This window comes from Leopardus geoffroyi, chromosome B1, assembly GCF_018350155.1.
Source record: "Leopardus geoffroyi isolate Oge1 chromosome B1, O.geoffroyi_Oge1_pat1.0, whole genome shotgun sequence".
Lineage (NCBI taxonomy): Eukaryota > Metazoa > Chordata > Mammalia > Carnivora > Felidae > Leopardus > Leopardus geoffroyi.
This window is the reverse complement of record NC_059327.1, coordinates 172240651-172261529: the sequence shown is the minus strand read 5'-3', so window position 1 is coordinate 172261529 and position 20879 is coordinate 172240651. Positions and strand designations below refer to the sequence as shown.

Sequence of the window (20879 nt, the reverse complement as noted above, 5' to 3'; positions counted from 1 at the left end):
TTCTCTCTCTTTTTTTTTAATAAAGTAGGCTTCATGCCCAATGTGGGGCTTAAACCCATGACCCTGAGATCCAGAGTCCCCTGAGAGCCATAGCTGAAGGCTCTACTGAATGAGCCAGCCAGGTGCCACACAACAATTTAATCCTTGTTCATGGGATAGTTATTGTATGAAGATTATATCTGGGTACTATTCTTATCACGATAGCCTTAGGTCAACAATAAAGTAAATTTAAATTCAAGAGCTCACATACGATTATTTTTTGAAATTTTATTTCATTGTATCTTTAAATGTTTATTTTAGAGAGAGAGAGACAGCGAGGGAGAGGGAGGGGCAGAGATAGAGGGGGACAGAAGATCTGAAGCTGGCCCTGCACTGACAGCAGAGAGCTTGATGTGGGGTTCGAACTCACAAACTGTGAGATCATGATCTGAGCTTAACCAACTGAGCCACCCAGGCACCCCTTATATATGACTCTTTATAAAGACCAGTAAATTCAATTAGAGGGCAATAACTCTGCAATCTTTATTATTCCTAACAAAAACCAGGCACAGTAATGCTGAATACTAAATCATTAAAGAAAATCTGTTTAAAATTTTTGGCAAAGTATGGCATTCAAAGCAGGAAGCTCCATTTCCTGGTATGTTCTTCTGTAAAATACTCTTAGGAACGGTATTACCCTGAATATTCTGAAGCATATCTTCAGGTTTGAAAATGCATAAACAATTTTTAAATGTCGTATTTTTTCCAATTAAAAATACTTAGGCTTCTGGGCACACCTGGCTGGCTCAGTCGGTAGAGCATGCAACTCTTAATCTCAGGGTTCTGAGTTCAAGCCCCACAATGAGCATGGTGACTACTTAATTAAAAAAAAAAAAAAAAGATTCTGTTTTTTAAACAAAGCACAGGAAAGTTAAAACTTCAAAATACTTCCTCAAAGAAGGAGGTAAATAGATAGAAGAGTTAAAAAAAAAAGTTTTTAAATTCCGATTCAGAAAAACAAAGAGCTTTAGTTAGCTGGAAAATTTACTTACATGGAAAACTTAATTTGTTGATAGCAGAATAAATATACTGTGTATTAGTTATTACTACTATTTATTGAATGTTTACTATGTGACAAACTCTTAAAAACCTAGATGTAATATTAATAATCATATGTATTATCACCTGCATTTTAGACAGAAATTGAGGCTTAGAAGAGTTAACTTGTCTAAAGTCCCTCAAGTTAGAAGCAGTTGATTAGAATACAGGTTTATCATTTGCCAAGGCCAATTCCATTAATGCTAACATTTTATTTCATATACAGATGTATATAGGTTTATAATGTCTCAAACATTTGGTTTATTCCTTATCTGATAAAATAGTTTTAATAAAGTGAGATTAAAATTTAAGATCTGAAAATTCCTCTTACATACTAGAAATATCCAGAAGGAATAGCTCACATAAGAATACTACCAGTAAGCTTGATTTGCATTCTCCTACTCTGTAAGGTGAGAATGATACTTGTTCATTGGCTTTGGATGACAATCCCCCATTCCTTGATACAACTACAAAGAGGTATTTTTTATACTCTATACTCAAGACAATCCAGTATATGCCACTAGAGTTGATGGTAACTGAAATTTAAATCAGTTTAGTGTGGGGGTGCCTCAGTTAGTTAAGCATCTGACTTTGGCTCAGGTCATGATCCCACAGTTTTTGGGTTTGAGCCCCGTGTTGGGTTCTGTGCTGACAGCTCAGAGCCTGGAGCCTGCTTCAGATTCTGTTTCCCTCCTCTCTCTCTCAAAGATAAACAAACATTTAAAAAAAAAAAAAAAAAATCAGTTTAGTGTGGTAGAACAATGAGGAGAAAAAAATTACCTTTTCAGGTTGTGTAAAAAATTTCATTGGGAGGACTGGATCCTTTGGTGAGTCTGCATTGCACAAAGCACTTTTACTATTTATAACACACAGAGCCACATCACATACTGTATAAAGTTTCTAGGGAGGAAAAAAGAAACATCATATGTAACTTTCAGTAGTACAAAATAACCACAAGCACCAATTCTAGCCAATGTACAAAATGAAGTAAAAGAGGGATCTGTGGGTATTATTTATTCCTTCAACATTTTACATTTGTGTCTGGCACTTCTTATGTAGCCTCCTGGTAAACAAACAAAAAAACCCTTTACCTTAATTAACATGAAGTCCAAATATGCATTAAAAACAAACCTCCTGAAACCATTATTATACTATATGTTAACTAACTTGGACTTAAATTAAAACAAAAAAACCCAAATAAACCAAACCAAACCAAAGGAAAAGGAATATCTACTTGTGTGTAACTTACTAAAAGGTTCATAAGATAGCAGAGTAGTAAGTTTTATTTTTATTCCCCTACTCTGTAGAAGTTTTAATGTCCTTCTTCAGGGTAATAAACATTCCTCAAATAATAGAACTCAACTGTAACAAAATACAATAAAACTGACCATAAATATATATTTTTATAAACATTCTGTAATCTAACATATATTATGTAATAAAAAAAAATGGGACAAGGACCATCATATTTTTTCCTATAGTGATCTAAATACCCACTAGCCTAACACATATCTTACTTCATTTGTCTTGGATTCATCTGGAGACTGGGCATCTTTTGTTAACTTGATGTTCTCTGCCATCTTCTTCATAAAGGCATGGCTATTGTTTTCATTCTTTGTCATTAAAACTTCAAGCATGAACCATAGGCACCTAAATGATAAACATTTGCCTATTACAAGAGACTAAACGTAGGTGTTTTGTTTAATGGACTAAATATCTTATTGGGAAGGTCTGTTGTCTGAAAATAACAAAATAAACATAAAATATAAATAGACTAAACCATAAAACAAAACATTAAAAATGAAAACATAGCTTAAAATGAGAAAGTGTGACAGTTTCCTGAGGCATGTAAAGATTCATTCTACAGGTATTTGATAAGCATTTAGAGGACTTCACATGTGTCATTGCCCAGCAATGATGAAGAAAGCAGGAGACAGCAAAGTCTTCCCATTTTGACTGTTTACAAACTATGTAGGTCTAGGATTTGCATGTAATTCTGCTGTGACATGGCTGTGAACTGCATGTGCTATGAGGCTGATATGCACACTAACCAGGCATTCAGCTAAGCAGTCACATCTCAAACTATTTTTGCTGTTTTCCACTTGTTACTGTATATTCATTTAATACACAAAATATCTGAAGGGAACACCCAAATTTCTCAGTAAAAGTGAGTCTCAAATCAGGATGAACATTAGAATCACTGGGAACCTAAATCGACATCTAGGGTAAGTTCTGTTTGCAGTAAGTTCCTAGGATGATTCTCAAGCAGCCAATGGACTTATTGCTTTACTGCATCAACAGGGGAGAAAACATATGATGATAATATATGCATACTTCTTTGCTTATATTCTATGTAAATGTTTTAAGAGACTACTTACAAGGGGAAAATTTAGCACTAGGTTAATGAGTTCACTTTTAGTAGTCCTGTTTTAAAAGAACTATTAAACTGAGTCCTTTAAGGCTAAAATAAAAGGACACTAGACAGTAACTTAAAGCTGTAAGAAGAAATAAAGAACACTAGTAAACATAACCACATAAGTAAATATAAAAGCCAGCATTACTGAACTTTCAATTTGTAACTCTTTTTTTATAGGATTTTATTTATTAAAATTTTTTTTTAATGTTTATTTTTGAGACAGAGAGAGAGAGAGAAAGAGGAAGAGACAGAGAGAGTGTGAGCAGGGGAGGAGCTGAGAGAGAGGGAGACACAGAATCCTAAGCAGGCTCCAGGCTCTGAGCCGTCAGCACAGAGCCTGACATGGGGCTCAAACCCACAAACCGTGAGATCATGACCTGAGCTGAAGTCAGATGCTTAACTGATGAGCCTCCCAGGCACCCCTTTACATAAGACTTTAAAGGTATCAATGTATGACAGGAAGCCATCAAAATCCTCGAGGAGAAAGCAGGCAAAAACCTCTTTGATCTTGGCCGCGGCAACTTCTTACTCAACACATCTCCGGAGGCAAGGGAAACAAAAGCAAAAATGAACTACTGGGACCTCATCAAAATAAAAAAGCTTCTGCACAGTGAAGGAAACAATCAGCAAAACTAAAAAGCAACCTACAGAATGGGAGAAGATATTTGCAAACAACATATCAGATAAAGTGTTAGCATCCAATATCTATAAAGAACTTCTCAAACTCAACACCCAAAAAACAAATAATCCAGTGAAGAAATGGGCAAAAGACATGAATAGATACTTCCAAAGAAGACATCTAGATGGCCAACTGGCACATGAAAAAATGCTAAACATCACTCATCATTAGGGAAATACAAATCAAAACCACAATGAGATACCACCTTACACTTGTCAGAATGGCTAACATTAACAACTCAGGCAACAATAGATGTTGGCGAGGATGTGGAGAAAGAAGATCTCTTTTGCATTGCTGGTGGGAATGTAAGCTGGTGCAGCCACTCGGGAAAACAGTATGGAGGTTCCTCAAAAAACTAAAAATAGAACTACTCTACGACCCAGCAATTGTACTACTAGGCATTTACCCAAGGGATACAGGTGTGCTGGTTTGAAGGGACACATGCACCCCCATGTTTACAGCAGTACTATCAACAATAGCCAAAGTGTGGAAAGAGCCCAAATGTCCATCGATGGATGAATGGATAAAGAAGATGTGGTATATATACACAATGGAGTATTACTCGGCAATCAAAAAAGAATGAAATCTTGCCATTTGCAACTATGTGGATGGAACTGGAGGGTATTATGCTAAGTGAAATTAGAGAAAGACAAAAATCATATGACTTCACTCATATGAGGACTTTAAGAGAAAAAACAGATGAACATAAGGGAAGGGAAACAAAAATAATATAAAAACAGAGAGGGGCGCCTGGCTGGCGCAGTCGGTTAAGCGTCCGACTTCAGCCAGGTCACGATCTCGCAGTCCGTGAGTTTGAGCCCCGCGTCGGGCTCTGGGCTGATGGCTCAGAGCCTGGAGCCTGTTTCCGATTCTGTGTCTCCCCCTCTCTCTGCCCCTCCCCCGTTCATGCTCTGTCTCTCTCTGTCCCAAAAATAAATAAAATAAACGTTGAAAAAACAAAAAAACAAAAAAACAAAAAACAAAAACAGAGAAGGGGACAAAACAGAAGAGACTCATAAATATGGAGAACAAACAGAGGGTTACTGGAGGGTTTGTGGGAGGGGGGATGAGCTAAATGGGTAAGGGGCACTACGGAATCTACTCCTGAAATCATTGTTGCACTACATGCTAACTAATTTGGATGTAAATTTTAAAAAATAAAAAAAATAAAATTTAAAAAAAAAAGAGAAAAGGAAATGAAACAAACAAGAAAAAAAAAAGACTTTATAGGCATTAAATGCACAGAGTAACAATTACATCTATGTAAATGGAAATAATGTAAAAAGACAGAATTTCGGGGCGCCTGGGTGGCTCAGTCGGTTGAGCGTCCGACTTCGGCTCAGGTCAAGATCTCGCGGTATGTGAGTTCGAGCCCCACGTCAGGCTCTGTGCTGACTGCTCAGAGCCTGGAGCCTGTTTCAGATTCTGTGTCTCCCTCTCTGCCCCTCCCCCGTTCATGCTCTGTCTCTCTCTGTCTCCAAAATAAATAAACCTTTAAAAAAAAAAAAAAAAAAAAAAGACATAATTTCTATGAATAACAATTATTAAAAGTAGAGGGATAGAGATTATAGGAGCACAGGGTTTGTATACTATTGAAACTAAGTTGCTGTTATTCAAACTAGGTTGTTACAAATATTATTTGGAATCTCTAAGAAAATAACTAAAAATTCACACAAAAAAGGGAGTAAGAAAGGTTCACTACAAAAAACAACTAAATACAAAAAAGAGAAGCAGTAGTAAAGGAAGTAACAACATATATAACACAGAGAAAAACAGCTATATGGCAGAAATAACTCTTTCTTTATTGGTCATTATGTCAAATGAAAACAAATTAAAACTCCCAATTAAAAGGCAGAGATAAGCAGAATGGGAAAAAAAAAAAATCTACCTACATCTATCTATGAGAGATTCACTTTAAACATTCTTTAAATTTTTTTTTTTTTTTTGGAGAGAGAGAGAGAAGGCATGCGTGTGAGCAGGAGAGGGGCAGAGAGGGAGAGAATCTCAAGCAGGCTATATGCTGTTCAGCAGAGAGCCCAATGCAGGGCTTGACCCCATGAACCATGAGATCATGACCTGAGCCAAAATCAAAGTTGGACTCAACTGAAAGTTGGAGCATCTGAAAGTAAAAGAATAAAAATTTTTTTTTTCTTTCATGCAAATAGTAACAAAATGAGGGCTAGTAGCTATTTTATGATCAAACAAAATAGATTTAAAGTAAAAAAAAGATTATAAGGGGCACATAGGTGGCTCAGGTCATGATCTCACAGTTCGTGAGTTTGAGCCCTGCATCGAGCTCACTGCTGTCAGTGCAGAGCCCGCTCTGGATCATCTGTCCCCTTCTCTTTCTGCCCCTCCCTTGCTTGAGCGCTCTCTCTCTTAAAAATAAACATTAAAAAAAAATTAAAAAAAGATTATAAATAAATAAAAAAAGATTATTAAGACAGCCAACTACAATGATAAAAGGTTCAATCCAGCAGAAGATAAGATTATCATAAAACACATACAAACCTAACAGAGCCTCCAAATTTTATGAAGCTAAATCTGACAGAATTGAAGAGAGAAACAGATTAATTCTGCAGTAATAAACAGAGATTTCAACGTCTTATTTTCAATAATGGACAGAAAAGACCGAATAAGAAACAGAGAACTTGGTCTGGTTCAAGATGGTGACATAGTAAGACCCAGAACTCACCTCCTTTCAGGAATATATTGTATCTACAGCTACATATGGAACCAATTTCCTCTTTAAAAACTTAAAAGGCTGACTGAGTGATGACTACACATTAGGCAAAAAAGAAATAAAAACATATCAAAGTGGGGAGGAGAGACTGGGATACAATCTCGCCATAAACCCCACCCCTGTTGCTGTGACCCATAATTGTGAGGGAACGGAGCTTCTCTCTGAAGAGTGAAATGTTAAAACCCCACACTGGGCACCCAACTTCTAAGACATGAACTTGAGAGAGGAGTCCCCAAAATATTCTACAGATACTGGGACCCACAAGTCTGCAGCAATCTGAGAAATGCCTCTTAAAGGGTTCATATGCTGGAATGGACCCACTCCAGGGCCCAACTCACAGGCAGCTCAGAGTAAAGAAAGCTAACCTGCTTATAACCTCGACTTGTGGGGCAGGCATCTAATGTAACTTACATATCTAGGAGGCTGCTGGAACACTCTCCAGGGACGGAGACTGGTGACTGCCATCTTTGCATTCTCCCTTTACTGTGCTCTAGAGGACCAGTAGCTCCCAGAAGGGAACCTTTACATTTGTCTTGTGCCTTTTGTGGGTGCTGCCCACGGGAACGTTTCTAGAACACCTGGCTTTGGAAGAACAGAGGGGCTTGTGTTTCTGGTCACAGGGGAATGTAATAATCACCCAGAAAGAAGTTCATAACCTTTGCTGGCGCCCCAATTTTTGTGACTGCTGCCAAGGGACAGCTCTACATCAACTAACTCTGGTGGCCAGTGGGGCTTCTATTCATGAGTCCCAAAGGACGGTAGCCAATGTGCTACCAGCTACCACCCTACAGGGCACAGCAAGAGGCCACTGACCCAGGAGCTGGGTCTTTCTGAGAAGTAAGCCTATCAACTAATCATCATAACTGTGGCCTAAGGGTCAGGCTTCTAAACAAAGCAATCATCTAGAGGCTGACTGAAATCCTTTCCAGAGACCTCAGAGGGCAGGCGCTATCTTCAGACTCACCCTCCACCAGTGTTTCCTGGAAGAGAGCTTGGAGTCTGGTGCCTGATGTTTGGGGGACAACCCTTAATCACCCGGCTCTGTTGGCTGGAACGGCTTGCATTCTTGGGTCCCAACGGACTGTGGTAATCGGAGGGACTGCCTTTGGCAGGCTACCACCCTCAGGACACTGCATAGGCAGCAGACTGAGGTATACTCTAAGTTTTTCTGTGAAGAGGCCACTTTGCCTGTACTGGAGCTTTGGACTAGGGGCAGGACTCAGGTCTGGCCTACACTTAGTGGCCTATGGTGCTTCCAAAGGAACTCAGGCTATCAATGCCACCCTGGCGCTCTCAGTCCTTCTCCAGCTTGTCGGTATCTCCCAGAAAGGTGCTCATACACTCGTTTAGAACCCGACTTTTTGCCACCTAGGGGACATACCTCAGGATTGCTTGGCTCTGGTGGTGAGGTTTATGCTTGTGGCTCCTCAGGACTGGATATATCTGCATGCATTCATTCAATTTTATTTAACTTTATTTAATTATGTATGTATGTATGTATGTATGTATGTATGTATGTATGTATGTAGGCAGGCTTCACACTCAGTGCAGAGCCCAATACAGGGCCTGAACTCATGACCCTGAGATCAAGATCTGAGCTGAGATCAAGAGTCAGATGCTTAACTGACTGAGCCACCCAGGTGGCTCTGTATCTGCATACTTTTAAATAAAAGCAGCTGCCTAAAGGTCTGGCTTCCAGTCAGTCTGAATCTAGGTACAGAGATCCTCCATTATGGGACACTGACAGGTCCTGGCACATCCTTAACTATTGGGAGCTATTAAAAATATAACAGGTTGCTTGGACAAGCACAAAGTTTTGAGAGATGATCAAGAAATGGGGTAGAGCTGAATGAAAAGGTTCAACTCCTCCATAAGGTCATTCCTTCAAAACTGGAAGAGATGTTGTTTCATATACTATACAGAAACCAATACAGAAGAAATTCAGGAATATGTTCCAAATAAAAGAGTAAGATAAAACCTCATAAAAAAAGCCTTATCCAAAGGAAGAGAAGTAAACTGATGGAGTTCAAAGTAATGGTCATAAAATGCTCACCAAACTGGGGAGCAGCATGGATGAACAGTAAGAACTTTAACAGGGATGAAATTATAACAAAGTACTAAACAGAAATCAGAGCTGAAGAATACAATAAAAGAATTGAAAAATACAATACAGGGGTTCAACAGCGGACTAGATATGAAACAGAAAATATGGATCAATCTAAAGATAAGGAGGAGGAATGCACCCCATCAGAAGAGCAAAAAGAAAAATAAATGGAAAAAAAAAGTGAAAACAGCTTAAGGAAATTAAAGGATATCAAATGGACTAATATTTGCCTTGCAGACCTTCCAGAAGAAAAGGAAAGAAAGGCAGAAACCTTTTCTGAAGAAATATGACTGAAAACTTCCTGAATGTAGGGAAGGAAACAGACACCAGATCCAGGATGCCTAGAGTTCTAAAATATTTGAACCCAGAGGCCTACACCAAGACACATTACAATCAAAATGTCAAGGGGCGTCTGGGTGGCTCAGTTGAGTAAGCATCTGGCTCTTCATTTCGGCTCAGGTCATGATCCCCAGGTCATGGAATGGAGCTCCGCACTAGGCTCTGCACCGAGTGTGGAGCCTGCTTAGGATATTCATTCTCTCTCTCTCTCTCTCTCTCTCTCTCTCCCTCCCCCCCCCCCGGCCTCGCCCCTTTCCTCTCCCTGGCTCACGTGGTCTCTAGTCTCTAAAAAAAAATTTTTTTTTTTTTAAATTAAAAAGTTTTGGGGCACCTGGGTGGCTTAATTGGTTAAATGTCTGACTCTTGATTTCGGCTCAGGTCATGATCTCATGGTCTTGAGATCAAGCCCTGCACTGGGCTCTGCACCAGGCGTGGAGCCTGAGATTCTCTCTCTCTCCCTCCCTCTTCTCCTCCCCCACTCACATGCACTCATGCTTTCTTTCTCTTAAAAAACCAAAACAATAAAACAGAGTCTCCTGGGTGACTCAGTTGGTTCAGCATCTGACTCTTGGTTTAGGCTCAGGTTATGATCTCATGGTTTGTGAGTTGTAACACCACATTGGGCTGACAGTGCAGAGCCTATTTGACATTCTCTCTCTGCCTCTCCTGAGCATATGCACTCTCTCTCAACATAAATAAACTTAAAAAAAACAAAACAATAAAGTATCAAAAGTTAAAGAAGAGAATATAAGCAACAAAAGAAAAAAAATGTTACATATAAGGGAACCCCCCTATAAGACTATCAACAAATTTTTCAACACAAACTTTCCAGGCAAGGAGGGAGTGGCGTGACATATTCAAAGAGCTGAAAGAAAACAACTTCCAACCAAGAATACTCTACCTGCCAAGATTATCTTTTGGAATGGAAGGAGAGAGAAACAGTTTTCCAGAAAAGTAAAAGCTAAAAGGAGTTCATCACCACTAAACCGGTAGTGAAAGAAATGTTAAAGGGATTTCTATAAGTAGAAAAGAACCCTAATTAGTAATAAGAACACATGTGAAATAATATCACTGGAAAGGTAAAAAAATAATAGAGGTCAGGTAGTAGACTAATTACTTATAAAGCTAGTATGAAGGTTAAAAGACGAAAGTAGTAAAAATAAATGATTCAATAATTAGTTAAAAGATATATAAGATAAAAAGATGCAAAATGTGACATCAAAACATAAAATGTAAGGAGGAGTTAAAACGTTGAGATTTAGAATGGAATCAAGTAAGTTGTTATCAACTTAAAACAGACTGTTGTTAAGTTTTATATGTAAGCATCATGGTAACTACAAAATAAAAACCTATAGTAAATACACAAAAGATAAAGGGGAAGGAATATAAGCATACCACTAAAGAAAGTCATCAAACCACAAAGAAAGTAAGTGAAAGAAAGGAACAGAAGGAAACTACAAAAACAATCATAAAACAATTAACAAAATGGCAATAAGCACATACTTATCAACAATTACCTTGAATGTAAATGGATTAAATTCTCCAATCAAAAAACACAGAATGGCTTAACGGATAAAAAAAACAAGACTCATCTATATGCTGCCTACAAGAAACACATCCAGTGAAAGTGAAGAGATGGAAAAAGATATTACATGCAAATAGAAACCAAAATAAAGCTTTAGTAGCTACAATTGTTATCAGACAAAATACACTTTATTTTTTTCAGTAGGCTTCACATCCAGCACGGAGCCTAACATGGGGCTTCAACTCATGACTCAGATCAAAACCTGAGCTGAGATCAAGAGTTTGACATTTAACCCAATGAGCCCTTCAGACAAAATACACTTTAAAACAAAGACTGTAATAAGACACAAAAAAGGGTGTTACATAATGAGAAAGGGGCCTTTGTAAATATTTATGTACCCAACACAGAAAGACCTAAATATATAAAGCAAATATTAGCAGACCTAAAAAGAGAAACAGAAATACAATAGTATTTATATAATTATTACAATTCATAATATATAGGGACTCTAATACCCCAATTGTATCAATGAATAGATCATCCAGGCAGAAAAACCAATAAGACGACATCAGTTTTAAATGACATGTTAGACCAGATGGTCTTAACAGATATTTACAGAACATTCCATATAAAAGCAACAAATACACATTTTTCTTAAGTGCACATGGAACATTTTCCAAGTTAGATCATATGTTAGGCCACAAAGCAAGTCTTTTTTTTTTTTTTTTTTTTTTAAATGTTTATTTTTCAAAGAGAGGGAGAGAGAGTGTGAGTGGGGTGGAACGGAGAGACAGGGAGACAGAGGATCTGAATTGGGCTCTGTGCTGACAGCAGTGAGCCCAATGCAGGGCTCAAACTCACCAACTGTGAGATCATGACCTGAGCCGAGGTCGAATGCTCAACTACCTAAGCTATCTATGCACCCTGACACAAATAAGTCTTAATGAGTTTAAGACTGAAATGGTATCAAGCATCTTTTCTGATTACAATGATATGGAACCACAAAATTACACTAAGAAAACTGAAAAATTCACAAATATGTACAGATTCAACAACATGCTATTGAATAACCAATGAGTCAAAGAAGAAATCAAAAGAAAAATAAAAGATATACCTTGAGACCAACAAAATGGAAACATACCAAAATTTCTGGGATGAAGCAAAAGCAGTTCTAACAGGGAAGTTCATAGCACTAAACGCCTACCTCAAGAAACATAAAAAGTCACAAACTAATTTTACACCTCAAAGAACCAGGGGAAAAAAGAACAAATGAAGCCCAAAGTTAGAAGTAAAGAAAATAACAAAAATTAGAGCAGAAATAAACGAAATAGAGAAAATGACAAGAAAAAAAACTGATGAGACTAGAGCTGGTTCTGTGAAAAGATAAACAAAATTAGGGCACCTGGGTGGCTCAGTCAACTGAGCATCTGACTTTGGCTCAGGTCATGATCTCACAGTTTGTGGGTTTGAGCTCTGCGTTGGGCTCTGTACTGATGACCGTTTGGAGCCTGGAGCCTGCTTCAGATTTTGTGTCTCCCTTTTTCTGCCCCTCCCATGCTCTCTCTCTCTCTCTCTCAAAAATAACTAAAACATTAAAAAAAAAAAAAAAAAAAGGTAAACAAAATTGACAAACCTTTAGCTAGACCGACCAAGAAAAAACAAAAAAGAGGACTCAGAAATGAAAGGAGATTTATGACTGATACCACAGAGATACAAAGGATCATAAGAGAATGCTATGAAAAATTATATGCTAACAAACTAGACAACCTAGAAGAAATGGATAAATTCTTAGCAATATACAACTTACCAAGACTAAATCATGAAGAAACAAAACGTGAAAAACCAATTACTAGAAAGGAAATTGAATTAGTAACTGAAAACCTTCCAACAAGCAAAAGTCTAAGACCACAGAGCTTCACTGGTGAATTGTACCACACATTCAAAGAAGAATTAATATCAATCCTTTTCAAATTTGTCCAAAAAAGAGGAGGACTCTCTTCCAAAATCAGTTTACAAGGCCAGCAATTATCCTGATACCAAAACCAGACAAGGATGCCACAAGAAAGGAAGCTACAGGCCAATATTCCTGATAAGCATAGATGCAAAAATCCTCAGTAAAATATTAGCAAACTGAATTCAACAATACATTAAAAGGATCATACACCATGACTGAGTGGGATTTATTCCAGGGATGCAAGGATGGTTCAACATCCACAAGTGAATCAATGTGGTATATCACATTAACAAAATGAAGAATACAAATCATGATCATCTCCAATTGATGCAGAAAAAGTTCTTAACAAAATTCAACATATATTTATGATAAAAACTCTCAACAAAGTGATTATAGAAAGAACATACTTCAACATAATAAAGACCACATATAACTTCATACTCAATGGTGAAAAGCTGAAAGCTTTTCTTCTAAGATCAGGAACAAGACAAAGATGTCTTTACCACTTTTATTTACAAAGTATTCGGAAGTCCTAGCCAGAACAATTAGGCAAGAAAAAGAAATAAAAGGCATCCAACTGGAAAAGAAGTAAAACTGTCATTAGCTGCAGATAAGATGATATTATACATAAAAAAACCCTAAAGACTCCATCAAAAAACTGTTAGAACAAATTAAAGTTGCAGAAAACAAAATCAATACACAAAAATCTGTTGCATTTTTTACACTAATAATTATTAGAAAAATAAATTAAGAAAACATTCCCATTTATAATTGCATCAAAAAGAGTAACAACCAGGAGTATAGTTAGCCAATAAGGTGAAAGATTTTTTTTTTAATATGCCAACCACTGTTTGATTATTTTACACATACTATCTCCTTCAATCAATCCTCACAACTTATTATAATTTTATAAATATGAACATTAAAGCATAGAGAAATTAAGTGACATGAAGTAAGTTCACACAACTGGTAAAATGGTAGAATTTGCGCACAAATCTATTTGGTGACACAATCCAAGCTCAAATCATTATATAATACTGCATTTCTTAAATTTTTGTAATGTTTATTTTTGATAGAGAGACAGAGCATGAGCAAAGGAGGGGCAGAGAGAGAGCGAGACAGAGAATCTGAAGCAGGCTCCAGGCTCTGAGCTGTCAGCACAGAACCTGACGTGGGACTCGAACTCACAGACTGCGAGATCATGACCTGAGCTGAAGTCGGATGCTTAACCGACTGAGCCACCCAGGCGCCCCTATAATACTGCATTTCTTTAATACAGCAACTGAAGAGTCTCAAAAATATAAGGATGAATTAACACAATTCCAGTTAGAATACATAAAATTCTCCCAACAAATCCCACACAATGTAAAACATCAGGACATTTTCTCGCTCTTTTTCTTAGGGATAAGGAGGTGGTTAGGGATCATTTTCAAAGTAAAATAATAGTAATACCAGGTTGCCTAGGTGGCTTAGTCAGTTAAGGATCAGACTTCAGCTCAGGTCATGACTTCGTGGTTTGTGAGTTCGAGCCCCGGGTCAGGCTCTGTGCTGACAACTCAGAGCCTGGAGCCTGCTTCGGATCCTGTGTCTCCCTTTCTATGCCACTCCCCCACTTGTGCGCGCCCTCTCTCTCTCAAAAATGAATAAACGTTAAAAAAAAAATAATAGTAATGCCAAGGAACTGAAACTTCTAATGTTAATGTTAAATATATTGTAACTAAAATATGGCAAATGAAAAACTTAAATTGTCTTTTGTAACTAAAATAAATCTTTCTGATTCAATTAATTCTTAAGAGTCCATAAAGAGATAAACACTCCTGATACTCAAGACTGACTGATTCCCAAAACAGTATAATGGTTATTGATAGACTGAATTTAATCCTATGTATTTTAAAGTATAGCTATATATCATTTTGGTAAAGAAGAGAATAAAAAAGTATTATAAAGGGAATAAAAAAGTAATTTTGATAGATTATATGACCCCCCTCAATTTCTCATGTTATAAAGCTATCTTTTCTTTCTTTTATTTATTTATTTAAAAAAAATTTTTTTTCTTAATGTTTTTATTTATTTTGAGACAGAGAGAGACAGAGCATGAACAGGGGAGGGGCAGAGAGAGAGGGAGACACAGAATCTGAAGCAGGCTCCAGGCTCTGAGCCATCAGCACAGAGCCCAATGTGGGGCTCGAACTCACAGACCGTGAGATCATGACCTGAGCTGAAGTCAGACGCTCAACTGACTGAGCCATCAAGGCGCCCCTCTTTCTTTTAAAAAAAAAAATTTTTTTTTAATGTTTTTATTTATTTTTGAAGGGGGGGGGGGAGAGAGAGAGAGAGAGAGAGAGAGAGAGAGAGAGAGACCGAACATGAGTGGGGGAGGGGCAGAGAGAGAGGAAGACACAGAATTCGAAGCAGGCTCCAGGCTCTAAGCTGTCAGCACAGAGCCCGATGCAGGGCTTGAACTCACGAACTGTGAGATCATGACCTGAGCCGCAGTCGGATGCTTAACCGACTGAGCCATCCAGATGCCCCTACAGCTATCTTTTCTTGACCACAGTCATGCTTCTGACCCATACTGAAAACTAGAAGACATGAAAGATATTGAAGAATGCACAAATAAATAGAAAGATATTTTGTGTTCATGGACTGGAAGAATATTGTTAAAATGTCCAAGCTATTCACAGCAACCTACAGATTCAATACAATCCTTATCAATATTCCAATGGCATTTTTCACAGAACTAGAAGAAATAATTCTAAAATTTTTATGAAACCATAAAAGATCCTGAATAGCCAAAGCAAATAGCGACACAATAAATTAATAATTTCCACAAAGTTAAATAACCAGTTTGAAAAACATATTATTTAACACTTCAATTTACATGGAAACTTAAAATAATTGCTTAACGATATTAAAAATGTTGCATACTAGACAGAACAACAAAAAGTGCCAGTGATTTCAATTCTAACTCCAATTACTTCTTGTACATCAGTACTCTCCTTCTCATGTTATATAGCTTCTTCTCTTAAGTCTAGTCCTTCTTTCACATGACTGCTTTGCAACTGAAATACAGCTAAAATGTTCTCTGACATAGACCTCACGTTCTAGGCAAACACATACATCAGGTTTTTATTTTATGGAAGTGCTTTCTGGGAAACCCCAAACTCAAAGTTTTTAAAGAAAAAAAATTGTAAATACAAATGTAAACAATTAAAAAATAAACAATAATTAGAATTAGAAGACATTTTAGGAGTTATCTATTTTATCTCCATTTTATGAATAAGGTAATTGAAGGCCAGAGAAGTTTTTAGTTACAGAAAGACAGTATTACTGGAATAATGTGTTGGAAGCAACAATAATGAAATGACAAGGCTTCAAAATGTAAGGAGCTCATAGTCCAATGCTTAACAGTAATGTTGGACAAGATAACATCTCTTCCAGTTAAGATACTGACACAATTTCAGTGACAAAAGCTATAGGAGGCATAGATAAATGTTGATTACAACCTTAAATAAGATTAGGAATAAGGTTTAATGACATACATACAAAAATCATAATACTTTTATTATATTTTTTAGTGTCATACATACAAAAATCATAATACTTTCATTATTATATTTTTTAATGTTTATTTATTTTGAGAAAGAGAGAGACAGAGAGCAGGGGAGGGGCAGAGAGACAGGAAAACAGAGAATCCCAAGCAGGCTCCTCACTGTCAGCATGGAACCCAATGTGGGACTTGAACTCACAACTGTGAGATCATGACCTACACAAAAATCAAGAGTCAGATGCTCACCTGGCTGAGCCACCCAGGCGCCTCTCAAAAAAGCCATACTTTTATTTAAAAAAAAAAAAAAAAAAAAAAAAAAATTTTAATGTTTATCTTTGAGAGAGAGAGATAGAGTGTGAGCGGGGGAGGAGCAGAGACAGAAGGAGACACAGAATCCGAAGCAGGCTCTAGGCTCCCAGCTGTCAGGACAGAGCCCAACATGGGGCTCAAACTCACAAACCGTGAGATCATGACCTGAGCTGAAGTTGGACGCTTAACCGACTGAGCCACCCAGGCACTCCAAAATCATAATACTTTTTATTTTTTTGTCAATTTTTTAAATGTTTATTTATTTTTGAGAGAGAGCACGTGTGCAGGAGGGTGGGGCAGAGAGGGAGACACAGAATCCAAAGTAGGCTCCAGGCTTTGAGCTGTTAGCACAGAACCTGATGCAGGGTTCGAACTCACGAACTGTCAGATTATGACCTGAGCTGAAGTTGGGGGCTTAGCTGACTGAGCCACCCAGGTGCCCCCAAACCAGCCTATTTTAAAGACACAGCTGACAGCAAATAGGAAACAATCAGAAGAACCAAAAAGAGCTTGTTAGATGGAAAAATTTTCTAAGATGAAACAATAATTTATAAGAAATAAAACCATAGATAAGTTTTTATTCTAATGGGAACAGTAACAGGAAAAATATTTGGTATCTTATTAAAAAGTAAAAATAACTTCTAGAATTCTTGAAATTCTACATGACTTACTCTTTAATATCACGAAGCTGGTCAACATCTTGTGATCTTGTAAAATCTGGATCATGGGCTAGCAGGTGAATCATGTATGGAACTACATATTCAGGCAACAGTGATAATAATTTCTCTAAAGTGAAAACATTATTATCAACAACAGTAATAAGAGCTTTTATAAAATCCCTCTCTAGTTTGCTTTCTATCCACTTCAGTTTCCATCTTTTTCCTGATTTATTTTAAAATTAGAGGCAACACGGTATCTAGAGGATACTGAAACACTTTTATTTCAATGTGGAAAGCTATTAAAGCCAAAAGGATAATTTGAGATTATATAGTGAGTCCTTGGTAAAGCTAGGAAAGTAATTCTTTACTCTCTGACATCTGAGCAATGTGTTTAAATCAAGCCACACTGCTGATCCCATAAGAAAAATGTAATTCCCCCAAACAGTTTCATACATTATAAACAGGACCTAGAAACCAGATTTAATATGTTAAGTACATCACAACTATAGTGACAGCATCCTATAAAAATCCTAGTGTTACTATTAACTACAATAGAAATATAGGAAATAAACCCCCTGCATCCCCCAAGTTGGTACATTGACAAGATATGTTTGCACACTGAGAGCTTTCAAAATTACTTACCAGTAGCCATGGGATTCTGTTTAATGTACTCCCTGCGTATACTGATATTTTTTAGTAAACACTGTCGTGCATGTGCTCTTCTCTCCTTCACAGGATCTTTGGCACACAAGGCAAAGATCGCCATGTACTCCAATGGGAGTAGTAACTTCACAAGTGCCTTATGCAACTTCTGAGCAAATATCTGCCTTACTTGGTAGCACTCATCCTACAGCAGCAGAAAACCAAAAATAATTAAATAAAAATACTAGGACCTTTAAAACTATGACAAAATAACCTCATTTCATTAAGAAAAAAAATTGGCAAACATTTACCAAACAGCAGTTTATTCTGAACGCCTTCATTAAAAAAAGATCATAGTTATACTGGGGGAAATAAATAACAATATGTATAAGATATTTAGTTAGAATAGTTGTAATACAAATTCTGTTTGTGCACACAGTAAATGGATCTGTATCCATAGAAGGTAAATGTACTTAACTTTGAAGGGAAAGTAACTGACAAAAATAAGATGATTACTTACATTAATAACAAGTGCACAGAGCTGAAACTGTTCGGGGGTTATAATTTCATGGTAACAAGGTTCCTGAGCAAGCTTCATTATGGCACTACCAGCAGCTAATCGCAAGCGAGACATATCAGATTTACTATAAACAAACAAAAAAGAAATAAACATTTCCTATAACCATTATCATTCATAACAATGCTTTGGTCCCTTTTTGAGTGTTATGATCTTTAGCATAACTTATGCTTAAAATGACATAATGTATAAATATGGGAAAGCTACTTTTAGTTCTTGAACTCAACACGGGGGAAAAAGGCTCAAATCATTGTGACTAATAAATTTATCTGCCTTCATTTTTAGTTATGTTCTAGCCTAGATCCTCTACCATACATAGACAAACAGCCCTGCTTATGATTCGCAACTACACTAAGTGTAATGCTGGGAAGAACCATTTACATCAGGAACAGTATTCCTCATTTTAAGAGGAATACACATTCATTGTAGACAACTGATTAAACCACCTATCATATCAAATCTATTTCCCACAGTTTTTAAATGCATATATAGCCATTAGGAGGTGATTTATACCACGGAAAAGGAGGTAGCAGACAAGGGAAAGGATATGAACTGAGAGCCAGTGTCTATTTGGGGTACTAGTCTCTGGGACAGACTTTGTTTTGTAGCAAAAAAACCCCAGGAGGTTGAGCACTACCATCCCACCCAGTAGTTTTTTATTTCCTAAATGGTAAAATGTGACAATGGATGAGATGAAAGGACAGTCTTCTTTCAACTTCTATGTGAAACATAGCATGGTTATGATATTTAAAGACTTTAGGGGGGCGCCTGGGTGGCGCAGTCGGTTAGGCGTCCGACTTCAGCCAGGTCACGATCTCGTGGTCCGTGGGTTCGAGCCCCGCATCAGGCTCTGGGCTGATGGCTCAGAGCCTGGAGCCTGTTTCTGATTCTGTGTCTCCCTCTCTCTCTGCCCCTCCCCCGTTCATGCTCTGTCTCTCTCTGTCCCAAAAATGAATAAACGTTGAAAAAAAAAAAAATAAAAAAAAAAAAAAAAGACTTTAGGAAATGAGGAAAGCTGGCTGAGTCCATTATTAATCGTACAAGAAAACATCGCACTCTTGGACAGGAGGATTGTCAAAGTGAACACTGGTATTATTATTATTATTATTATTATTATTATTATTATTTTATTTATTTATTTTTTTTAAGAGAGAGAACATGAGCTGGGGAGAGGGGCAGAGGAAGGGAGAGCAAGAATCTTACGCAGGATCCACACTCAGCACAGAGACTGATGTGGGGCTCGATTCCATGACCCTGGGATCATGACCTGAGCCAAAGCCAAGAGTTGGGACACTCAACCGACTGAGCCACCCAAGTGTCCTGAACATTGGTATTTTTGAGAGAACTTCAAATGGCTTCTGACTCAAATGATTCAGGGATTAAAAAATAAACAACTACCATCTGGGTACTTAACTCTGTTAGGCAGTGAGTGAACACTTCACAGGCTTTATTTAATTTTCACTCTATGAGGAAACAGGTTTAGAAAAGTGATTTATACAAGTTCACACAGCTAGTAAATGGAGTATAGAGTTGTATAAGTTTCTGATTCTAGAGCCCAAGCTAAATTTACATAGCATGGTTACATTAGTGTACAATTAGCATAGGATATGTAACACCTAATTTAGATCTGCCTAGTATTTCATGACATGTGTTCCATAGTTAACCATTCCCCTATTTTCTGTGATGATAAAAAAAATGCTGAAAATATGTTCATATACACATTTTTGTATGATTCTCTTATATTTCATGAGTATAAAAATAGTCAAAGGGTAACATTTATAGGGAACTATACCCAAAATGCCAAACTGTTCTGCCAAGACTGTGCTAATTTATATTCACAGGAGTAAGGAGGGAAGCCATTTCCCTGATCCTGTGAAGCAGTGATGGCTTTAAAAAATTTTTTGTTGATTGACAGGCAAGAGGTATCACCATGTTTAAACTGCATTTATTATATTTAGTGATGTTAAACATTTATTTTTATTTTTTAGAAAAGTTTTGCTCATGTTATTTGAATGTGGGTAAAAGGAAAGAGTAGGGAAGTAGAAGAGAGAAGTGTCCTTTTCCTAGTGAATATAAATGATTAAAAAAAAATGTTTTATTTATTTTTGAGATAGGGGGAAGGGAGGGACCAGAATCCCAAGCAGGCTCCATACAATGTTAAACATTTTTAAAAAGGTAAACTGATAATTTGTAGTCTTCATCTCTAGTGGGTATCCTATTTATCACTAATTTATAAAGAGCTCATTATTAAGCCTTTGCCATACACTGTACATAGTTTCCCCCAATTTAAAACTTCTCATTATTG

At 37.1% G+C, this 20879-nt stretch overlaps 1 protein-coding gene across 3 annotated transcripts in view; it reads right to left on the bottom strand.

Moving 5' to 3' along the window:
* PDS5A (PDS5 cohesin associated factor A) overlaps window positions 1-20879 on the bottom strand; it is a 141190-nt gene that overhangs the window by 18928 nt on the left and 101383 nt on the right. For all 3 annotated transcript variants that reach the window (XM_045474986.1, XM_045474983.1, XM_045474984.1), the window contains exons 24-28: window positions 18518-18641; window positions 17998-18202; window positions 17368-17482; window positions 2595-2727; window positions 1858-1977 (exon numbers count right to left, since the gene is read on the bottom strand). In XM_045474986.1, coding sequence (XP_045330942.1) covers window positions 1858-1977; window positions 2595-2727; window positions 17368-17482; window positions 17998-18202; window positions 18518-18641 — 697 coding nt within the window. The remainder of the gene's footprint in view (window positions 1-1857; window positions 1978-2594; window positions 2728-17367; window positions 17483-17997; window positions 18203-18517; window positions 18642-20879) is intronic.